The 10,956-nt window shown below is 38.8% G+C and overlaps 1 protein-coding gene across 2 annotated transcripts in view; it reads right to left on the reverse strand.

The window, feature by feature from the left end:
- Positions 1-5,902: 5,902 nt before the first annotated feature.
- The window catches only part of clcn2b (chloride channel, voltage-sensitive 2b), a 274,822-nt gene continuing 269,768 nt past the window's right edge, over positions 5,903-10,956 (reverse strand). The window contains exons 23-24 of one of the 2 annotated variants that reach the window (XM_014023466.1): positions 8,718-8,939; positions 5,903-8,649 (exon numbers count right to left, since the gene is read on the reverse strand). In XM_014023466.1, coding sequence (XP_013878920.1) covers positions 8,745-8,939 — 195 coding nt within the window. In that variant the 3' untranslated portion in view covers positions 5,903-8,649; positions 8,718-8,744. Of the gene's footprint in view, positions 8,940-10,956 lie in introns of both variants that reach the window. The other variant, XM_014023465.1, reaches the window with a different exon arrangement.

Consider the following 10,956-nt stretch of genomic DNA (forward strand, 5'->3'; position numbering starts at 1 on the left):
CCCCCCCCCCCCCCCCCCCCGAAATGGGCGACACAGTAGTGGAAGGTGGTTCTTAAAGAGACAGAGGCCAATTTTAAGGCATTTAGAAGAGGAAGTGATGAGAAGATAAGTTTATTTTCTATTTAAACATAAAAAAAGCATTTTAATAACAGCTAAAGGTGACATAGATACTTTATTATGGTACAGTATTTAAATGTACACCTGAGAAACACATAATATTGCCCCTTTAACCAATATTTTTTTTTTGGTAAAATATCTTTTATACCTTGTCCAAGTGAAACACCCTACTTTTGGTTTGACACCTGCAAACTGAATGACACAGGACTTCTTCCTGCTTCATACCATTTAATGTCACCAAATTTATCTGTACAGAAAACAATTGTGGTTGGTGGTAGTCTGGCTGTAACTCCTACCCATACACAGCACAATGGGGACACAGTCAACTCATAATAACATCTGAGCACACCAGCACGAGGCACAGCTGCTAACAGAGTCAGCTAACTTACTCTGTACAGGCAACATAAACTGCAGCTTTACAAACTCTTGGCAGTAAAGTTATAACAAAGTCACAACTTCATCTAACAAAACATTTGCCTCTAGAAGTTTGTACCACTGAAAGTGGTGCACCCTTTTTTAAACCATCAGTGCACAGAATACGAAGTAAGCTGTCCACAAACACCAGTTCGCATCTCTAATCATGAAATTGGTTGATGTTCAAAAGAAATGAGCTCACTGGGGTTCTGGGACTTCTCACTCCTCTTTTCTCAGTTCTACCCCCCCCAACATTTCTGACCAAACTGGTGCTGATACTGTTGCACCAGGTTTTGACAACAACAAAAGAGTTGGTGGATAATCTGCAATGGATGTTTGTGTCACATTGATTTTAGCCCTTTTTGTTTTGATAACAGTTTGACTGGAAACAGTTGTATAAGACCTCTGGTGGGGGAATTCACAGGGAATAATCAATGCAGGGAAAAGAGAATCATGATGTCAGAGATTTCTTTCACTGATAAAGTAAATCTTCACAGCCACATTTATGCCACTCTGTGAGTGAGGCACCAGCATCACTAAGGACTGATTACAGCATTCAGTAAACTTTGTGTTTTGAAAGCCAAACACCAACCAACACGGATCAAGAACTCTGCTGGTGAAGCTCATTCAGAGATCCCATTAAATGAAAATGAAGGCAAATAGACTTTTCCTAATTTGTGAAGATATTTTTCTTCCAATATTAATAGTTTCTCAATTCAAACTGAAAAGTGTGAAGTTCCGAGCATTTAAACTGTGGGTAATTAACTAACCTGCACTGTAGGAACAAAAAAGGCCTTACCATTTGTACCATTTGTTCTGAATGTTAAAGTCACATTTTGGACAAAGAAGACTGGCACAGCAGCACAGTGCCTCAACTGGTAGAGTTGTTGCCTTTTAGCAAGAAGGTTGCCGAATCAAATCCTGGCCCGGGGACCGTTCTAGGTAGAGTTTGCATGTTCTTTCCGTGCATGTGTGGATTTTCTAGGTACTCTGGTTTCCTCCCACAGACCAAAAATTAACTGGTAAATCTAAATTGTCCCTAGGTGTGAGTGAATGGTTGTTTGTGCCTTTGTGGTCTTGTGATGGACTTAGAGACCTGTCTAGGGTGTATCCCACCTCTCACACAGTGACTGAAAGAAGGAAGTGGGTAAAAAAATGGATAGATGAATGGATGAAAACTGTGGCATGTACTGGATGCAGTTAATGCTTTGCTGAACCCTTTTTTTTTTAAGTTTGTCTCTACCCTTTTGCATATTTAGGATAAACTTTGACCCATTCTTTGAATAATAGCTACAGCTCAGTCAGATTGAATGGGGAGTCTCTGTGAACAGCAGTTTTCAAGTCTTGACACAAATTTTCAGCTGGAGTTCAGTCTGTTCAGACTGGTTCCTATGAATAATCATTGGTCTGAATCAGTCCATTGTAGCTCTTGCTGGATGTTTCAGGATGTCACCCATTCCCCACCAACTCTGATCAATTTTCCTGTCCCTGCTGAAGAAAATCATCTGCACTGCATGGTGCTGTCACCACCATGTTTCACAGTGGGGATGATATGCACCATATAGCATTCTACATTTAGACCAGACCATTTTTCATTTTGTTCACATCTGTACAGAGCTGCTCCTTCCACACGTCTGCTGTGTCCCTACATGACTTGTGACAAACTACAAACAAGCCTGTTTTTTTTTCTTCCCCAACAGTGGCTTTCTTCTTGCCACACTTCTATTAAAAGGTCAGATTTCTGGATGCACAACTAATGACCATCTTGGGGACAGATTGTCCCTCCTAAGCTTCTCTGATTAATGCTCTCCTTGTTTCGTCTGTCAGTTTAGGTGGAAAGTCATGTCTTGATAAGTTTGTTGTTCTGTCATGCTCTTTTCATTTTCAAAGGTAGGATTGGACAGAGCTCTGTAAACTTGGGATATTGTTTTCATAATCTAATCCTCCTTTAAACATCTCAACGGTTTATCCCTGAGTTCCTTTATCATCATCATGCTGTTTGGTGAGCTGGAATTTTACTGAGATTAAATGACAAACATGCAGGCTGTTTACTTATTAGGTGACTCCTGAAGGGTTGGACTGGATTTTAGTTAGAGAGATCAGAGTGTAAAGGAAGAATGTATACAGAATAAATGTACATCACACTTTTTAAAATAAAATTTTGCATTTTTGTTATTTGTATTTTCCACCCATCCATTATTAATTCCTGCTTCTTCCTCTCAGGATCATGGGGGTCACTGGTGCCCATATCCAGCAGTCACAGTGCGAGAAGTGGGGTACACCCTTGACAGGTCTCAAGCCCATCACAGGGCCTGTTTTTTTAGTTTGAAAATGATTTTCAATGAAAAACAAAATTCCTTCAAAAACAATATTAAAGGTTTACTTGGCTTCAATATAATTTAGTTTATTCAGGAACTCTTTTTTTTTATCAACACTTAAACAGTTGAAATTAAAATGATTCCTGACTAAATGACCTAAATTAAAATAGTTGTAGTGTTGTCTCTCTCTCCATGGGGGAGTATAATTGAAATATAAAATAATTTCTCCGGGTGTTTCCCAGCTGCCTGATACAAAACACGTCATCAAAAGTCTCATTTGTTAAAATTGTATTTATTTTGTAATGATGTACAAAAACAAGGTTTAAAATTTTCAGTGAGAAAAAATAGCTCTAGACTTTGTTCTGCTCCTTCTGGTTTGGGCCTCAGGGTTTGCCGTAGTGTTCAGTGCATTCAAAACAAAAAAGGTCTGGTTTTATTAAAGCCGCTCTGACTGAAGGAGGGAACAGAGGGGAGTGTGATAAAACCAACAGAGTCAGTACTTAAGTGAGGCCTGTATGAGAGAAGTGTCTACAGTTCATGCAGAAGCTTCAACACAGAGACTTTCAGAAGGTTTCCCAAAGGCCAAAATAAGACAATAATGCCAGCTTTTCCTCTGGAATAAAAGGAGGAATGCAAGATTAACAATAGATACAGTACAACCCCAATTCAGAAATGTTTGAAGAATGGGCCTCATGCAAGAACATGTTCGTATTTTTATCCTAAATTTCTCTTACTTTTGTTCGTACAAAGGGTTCGTACGAACATGTCACGTCAGATTCAACAAACTCTTCTATCTTCAGGAAAAGTGTGTAAATGAGCTGCGTAAATTCCACCTGTTCGTATCCAGCTGCTCGTGCACGCGAGAGGAGATTAGCATAATTACCACCCCAAAAACACCATATAAGGCTGTGTTTCCTGCCTCAGATATCAGGAAGTGTCCATTCATGAAAATGGCAGCGAAAACTAAAAAGAAAAACTTTACAAGTTCAGAGATTGAAGTCCGTCTGTCAGAGATCCAGAAAAGAAAATCTGTCATTTTTAGCAGGTCAGCTGTGGGATAAAAAGAGCTGCTAAAAGTATAAACAACTGTGTTAAATCATTTTCATTTATTCAGAAGACACAGCGCTGCGCACCGTAACGCCCCCCGCGCGCGCTGCGGTGGTCTCAGATGCGGGTTTGAAATAAGCATTTTAAAATGTTTTCAAAATAAGTCTGGCACTTTGGAGAAAATCCAGGACTTTATCATATATCCCCTCTGGTCTGGGAACGTCTCGGAGTCCCCCAGGTCGAGCTGGAAGGTGTCTCTGGGGAGAGCGGGGTCTTTCTCCTGCTGCCCACCCTCCCCCCTGCCGCACCTGATAGCGGATAAGCCGGCCGGACAATTTATATTGCTAGTCTAAATTATTACATTTAAAATTATAACTCTAATTCAAGCAGAATAACCTATTGTCAACATAATTATGGAGTGTAATTTATTTTCACCTCAAAATTTCTTCAAACTAACGAAATATAAAGTTATTAATGAAGAAAACCCGTCTGGATAACAGCAGACTGACTGCTGGTAAAATATACAACAGGTCTGGACCACTCGTGAATTTTGTTCGTATCTGAAGAAAATCGTAGAATACGAAAACATTGGTGAATGCCACAAATTCTCCTAAATCACTCGTACGCACAACTTAAGAACAAATCTGTGTGTACGAACGGTTCTTGCATGAGGCCCATTGTGTAAAATGTAAATAAAAACAGAATGCAATGATCAACCCATATATTCACAACAGAGCATAGTAAACACGCCCAATGTTTTAAGAAAAGGACATTTTAAATTTAGTGGAAGCAAAACATCTTAAAAAATAAAAAAGATGCACTCTTTTCATTTTCAATACATTTTGGTCAAGAAAAGTTGGCTGTTTGTCCAAATTTTGTCGATCCATGCTTTTTTTTCTTTGCATGATAGAGCCTTAACCCGCATTTGTGGATAGCACGACCAGCTGTGCACAGATTTGTGGATGTGTTTCTGAGCTCATGCAGTGATGTAACAGAATCAAACCTGTTTTTAACGCAGTGACCCTTGGGAGCCTAACGTTCAGTAACACCCAATCCTGCTCAGATTTTTGAGCAGGTTAGATCTTTTTAGAGTCTTGAGATTGTTAATAATTTGAACTTTAGATGAACAACTTTCCATAACAGAATTTCATTTGAATTTTTTTAAAGCTATTTGCTCATTTTTACTTTTGAAAAATTCAGCCCCTCTAAAATGCGCTTTATACCCCGTCCTCAAACTGACAACCTGATAATTTAACTGAATTAGTTGGAAAAATTCAGTCTTTTGTTGTCTCTGACCCAACTTTGAGATGTATTTATTAGGGGTGCAACAATACATGTACGACTGTTTAGTCGTACATGTATTGTTGCACCGTTTAGTAAAGCACTTTAACTGTTTAGTAAAGTGCTTTAGGTTCAATTCACACTACGTATGAAACAATACAGATTTTTTAACATTTATTTTATCAGCTTGTCTTCTGAGGATGCTGTGTTGAAGGATCAGTGGATCTGTGTTCGACTGCTCCACCCAGGTTGTGTTGGCGAGCACAGATCCACTGAGAAACTTGCTGTTTCAGCAACATTTAATTAAAAAACTGGGCTTTTGAGGTTAAACAAACGTTCATAATTAATTTAAATAAATTACAAGTTACAAAGGCGTGGACATTTCTCTTTTTTATTTAAAAAATATCGAACCGTGAGACTAAGGTACTGAAATGAACCAAATCATGAATCTGTATCATTGCACCTCTAGTTTTTATGTTAAATTCAAAATGACCTCTTTTTATTTTTAAGTATTTCTTAGTTTCAACATTTCATGTTTACTATTCTCCGTTGTGAATAAGAGTTTCACAAATCATTACTTTCTGTTTTTATTTACATCTTACACATCAGCCTAACATCTTTAAACTCCAGTGGCATTACGCTGTTGGAGTTTGCTTGTATGAAGGCTTTTGTAAAACCTTCTGTTTTAATTTGTAACTCACTTCATCACACACACACAGAGCATCTGGATCTCAGAAAACTATTTTACTCTTCTCAGGTTTCTTTACAAAAATAAGATTATCTTTCATTCATGTCATCAGTTAAAACAGGGTTACAAAATGAGATGATCAACTGTTATTGCACAAACTGATTACCCACAGGCAAATCATCAAAATACAAGAAAAAAAATACAAGTTCCAGTTTGATTATTTCAGACTGATGAAGACACAGCTACTTCACTCCACGCCTGCCTGAAAGAAAATGAGACGAAACATCTGCAGCAGTGTAAAAAGGATCTGGCACGATAGTGAAAATCAATAAGAAGCACAAACAAATGAACAAATCAGTAGATCGCAGTCAGTCCCCGGGGTGAGCAGACACTGGAGTTTCCATGGTGACAATGGCACACTGCTGTGAAACATCAAGTCTCCATTTTAGTGAGGAAAAAGTGCCTTGTCTGCATGTGTACGAGGAGAAAACCAGCTCCAGACACTCTGGTGTCAATTGCTTTTTCCCCACTAAGAAAAGAGGCGGCACTTGTGGAATGAACGAGAAGAAGTTTTCAAAATTAACTTCACAGTCACGATTCTTCTGTTTAACCATCAGACTAACATTATTAGTGGCATGTGCACTTTACAAATACATGTAATAATCCTAAAAATGAAAAAAAAAAATATTAATGATCATGACAATCAACTTTTAAATCATCAAAATGTGACAAAATATACAACAAACATAAAACACGTTCAATTCTCTTAAAAAAGAAAGAGAACAGTCGACAAGTAAGGATTGGTTAAGACATTAAATCAGGGTTTTATATAACAGGAATGATTTTAAATATATTAAATTTCTCCACTAAAACATCACATACCCAGTTTAAAAATCAGGCAATGAATAAAACTAATCAGATAAATGGAAAATGCTGCAGAGTACCAGAAAAAAAATACAGGCACAACATGGTAAACCTACAGCATCATTCCCATGTATTCAACTTTGTTTGGTACATTTTGGTCAGAGAAAATAAATGTGACATGCAAAGTCATGCTGCTTCTGTAGGGTTCACCCTACACAACCCTACACTTCAATGAAAGAGTCTGCAATACTTTGAAAAGACGCCTTTCAGCAACGTCAAACCCACTAAAACTATTGCACACGGCAACAAAGTTGGGAGTGAAGGCATCAAAACTGGAGCAATGAATTCTGAACTGGTCCTAGAATACATGAAACAACGCGACCAAGTTAGAAGGATAAAATGGTCAGGAAAAGTAAAGAGGTGGAAGAAAAAAAAATCCATGTTTTTCTGTCAACTGTAACTGACTGTAAGCGCTGACAAGCCAGCCCAAGGTGTTATGGAAGACGTGAATTATTAAATACAACATATTGTAAAAAAAACTGTGCTAAGTATTAAAGCCTCAGGCTGAGGATTTATTGTCAGTAAAGCAGATAAACTTTCTGGATTTTGTCTAATTAAACTTTCTCTAAAAATATTTCAATCAGTCTGTTATAGATTCCCTTTATTAAATTTACAATTGTTCTCAGTGGTTCTTTAGTTAAGTTAGCTTATTCAAAACAAAACAAAAAAAATGTGACAAATTCTAATTCAAAATAGAGTTGTACTTTGACCTCTCCCCTGACAAAATTAAAAAATAAAAAAAAAACACATCCTAATCTAAAAACTACACAGATAAATAAGGATTTAAATTGGGATGATTGCTGAGGGTGCAATGTGACCAACAACATACAGTAAAGTGCAAGGGCCTGGATACAGTTTTGCAAGTCATACACAGGAAAATACTCTGATTTTAAAGGTCTGTTTAAAGAAAATATGACCAGGTGGGTTGCTGGTGACTTTGTTGTGAACACTCAAAACTGGAACTTTGCCTGAGTCGCCAACTAGTCTAGTGAGACACTGCCTTAACCGCATCCTTCTGGGCAGTGTGTCTGAAATAAGGTGATGAATATTGGCTGGAATTGTGATTAAAAGCAGGCTGATGATACCTTAAGCAGCTAATTATGCATTTCTTTACATCTGCCTCACATTACGCAAGGCTGTAGCTACAGAACAAGAGGAGTGCATGTTATAAAAAAAACAACAATAGGTGCCTCAGACGCTGCACTCAATGCGCTGCACTCTCAACATAACCATTAAGGTCTTGCCTTGAATGCACAAGTGTGCAGAGGCAAAGAGTTGGTAGACAGAGGAAACACAATAATTAGACATTTGTTCTTATCGGGTCTTTGTTTGTTAGTGATGAACTGAAGTGACCGTCCAGCTCAGACTGGATTTGTTCATACCAAAGGAAAAAAAAAACACTGATTGTGTTCTGAAGACATTAAAAAAAACCTTTAAGATAAAGTTACTCTCACTCATTTTCTCGTTTCATACATTCGCACATAAACACATACATACATTACAGTATTCTTCCCTGTCGTCACTGGGGAGTTTCATTACTGAAGTGGAAGACGTGCTCAAAACATACATTTTGCAGATTCAATGCTCAATTTGAACTCAAAGTATACAGAAGGAAAAACATCCCTTTTTTAAAAATAATATCCAGTACCAGCTTAGGACTTGAACGGTTTGTTCTTTTGTGGGACCCCAAGGCTAAACGGAGAACAAGGCTGGGTTAGTGCAAGGCTCCTGGAGAAAGCACTAAGTGGGTCATGAAGACATACAGGTGGTGTTGGAGGAAGCAGAGGACCAGCTGAGGTGAGGTGAAGAGGCTTGTGTAGCAGTAGACCACTTTCCACAAATAAATACGAATCCTTTGCCCTGAGGAGTTATGCATGTTTGTGGCTTTGGAGCTTTAACACCTTAATGTGACCTCCACCAGCTCTTACCCCATGATCTGTATTCCCCACTGCCTCTCACTGAGACTTTTCATCGGACTCTGACAGGGTGTGATCACCAGGCAGTGACACACTCTTGTGACGGTCCCACAGCTTGTGGAGCTCAGTGGCCTCAGTCTCACTGCTGCTGGTGCCGCTGTCCCTGAAACTCGCCAGAGGTGGACGCACCTTCACGCCTTTCACCGTCACTGAGCCCTCAATGGCCTTCCGGAGCTGAAAGAGCAAATAAAATAATTAGAAATAGAAGCTCTGATTTGCATGTTTGTTGTACATCTAGGAAGTAAATGCATTTTCAAAGCTGGGACATTATTATGCTACAACTGTGTTTATATGTTAATCTGTAAAAACTCCAGTGCACATAGAGAGTTTGCAGACAAATATTGACACAAATATGTAGATTTATGCTACAATTCAGGTTATTGTTTAACAATGGGAATGAAAAGTCTGGAGTTCATTCTAGGTATTTTTTTCAATTGCTTGGCTAAAAAATAAAGGTCACACAAACTAATATTTTGAGTGACCACCATTAGCTTTGATTTCAGCATGCATTCGGTGTGGCTTCATGTCCACAAACTTCTTTGCTGTCACAACATTTATTTATGTCTAGAGCTGCATTAATGATTTGCCAAGATCTTGCATTGATAATGGGAAATTCAGACTACTGCAAAAAGTCTTCTACATCAAATCCCAAAGATTCAAAATGGTTTTCAGGTCTGGATTCTTTGCTGGCCTTTGTTTCACAACTGTTTCACAATTTGAGCCCAACGAATCCAGGCATTGTAATCTTGGAACATTTCTGTGCCATCAGGGAAGAAAAAAATCAATTGATAGAATAATCTGGTCATTCAGGTGGTCAGCTGACCTCATTCTTTGGACACGTACCATTGCTGCACCTATACCAGGGTTCCACTGCAGAAAAATTTGATTTATACAATTGGCTGCAAGTCACGCTTTAACAAGTCTTCAACTTGTAAACAGCTGTAATTAAAAATTAAAAACAAGCCTTTAATTCTCTTGTTTCCCCTGGGAAAGATCTTGTTCTCAAGAGATTTGTTATTCTGTTGATAAAAACAAGTCAAAACAAATGTTCAGTCTGTTATTGTTGTTCCTTCAACATGTATAATTCAAATGCTTAAACCCTTTAAAATGTGTTTGACATTTTGTCTTTACTTTTTAAGGGCTCTCTAGTTATTTTATAACTTTGCATTTGATGTTATTTGTGTTTAGAACATGTTTTTGAAATTATGTTTTAGTATTAAAAGAGTATATCTTAATCAATGATTATACTTTTATCTTTTCACATCTTCTGTTTTAATAAGCATTATTATATCTTTTTATTAGTTTAACAATGTTTATTAGTTTACTAATGATAGTTCATAATTAATCATTAAGTAATTGAAATATTAATCCTTTTTTCCCCATTTCAGTAGAAAGCAGAACTGAACATCTGAATATTATTATCTTAGCTTCTTCATCATCAGTGGCTTTTTTCTTTTTTTAATAGGAGAAAAAGAAAGAGAAAGAATAAAGTGAAATGTAATGAGAAAGAGTGAAAGAGAGATTGGAAGATATGTGAAATATATGTTGAGAAAACACAAGGCAGCACACCCCCACACCCTACCAACGGCCAGGTGCCCACCCCCAACTGACCACCCCCCAGACTCCGGCAGCCATCCCAGCCARCGGGCCAACCACAGCAACCAGGAGCCAGACTCCGGGAGCCCGAACAGCCCCAGGGAAGCCGGACCACCAGCCCCGCCTCCGAAGCCCCTACAAGCCCCATGTCCACCCGCAGCCCAGCACCCACCAGATGGTCAGCCCCACCCAGGACCCCATCCCCTGACGGCCAACGGGGAACGGGGGAGTGAAAAAGACCCCGACACACACACCCCACCCTCAGATGTACTGTTGATGCATGATGCTCTATAATGCAATAAAAACGGGGAAGCAGACAGGGCAGAGGCCAGCACTATGCCAGTTTCCCCTCCACCCCAACTCCAACCCCACCCTAAATGTCTAAAAGCAAACAATGTGAGTGTGCACAGGCATCAGTGGCGAGACTGTCCCATCCCGCCCCTTACATGCATAAGTGCCCACTCCCAAGTTCCTATGTGTAAATGTTATGAGGTTATGTGGTTATGAATAAATGTCTAAGGTGTACAGTAAACTTGGAGCCCAGGTGACCACAGCAAACAGATGTAAAATTGTTGCCGCAGTAACACACCTGTGC

This window comes from Austrofundulus limnaeus, unplaced genomic scaffold (genome assembly GCF_001266775.1).
Source record: "Austrofundulus limnaeus strain Quisiro unplaced genomic scaffold, Austrofundulus_limnaeus-1.0 Scaffold371, whole genome shotgun sequence".
Lineage (NCBI taxonomy): Eukaryota > Metazoa > Chordata > Actinopteri > Cyprinodontiformes > Rivulidae > Austrofundulus > Austrofundulus limnaeus.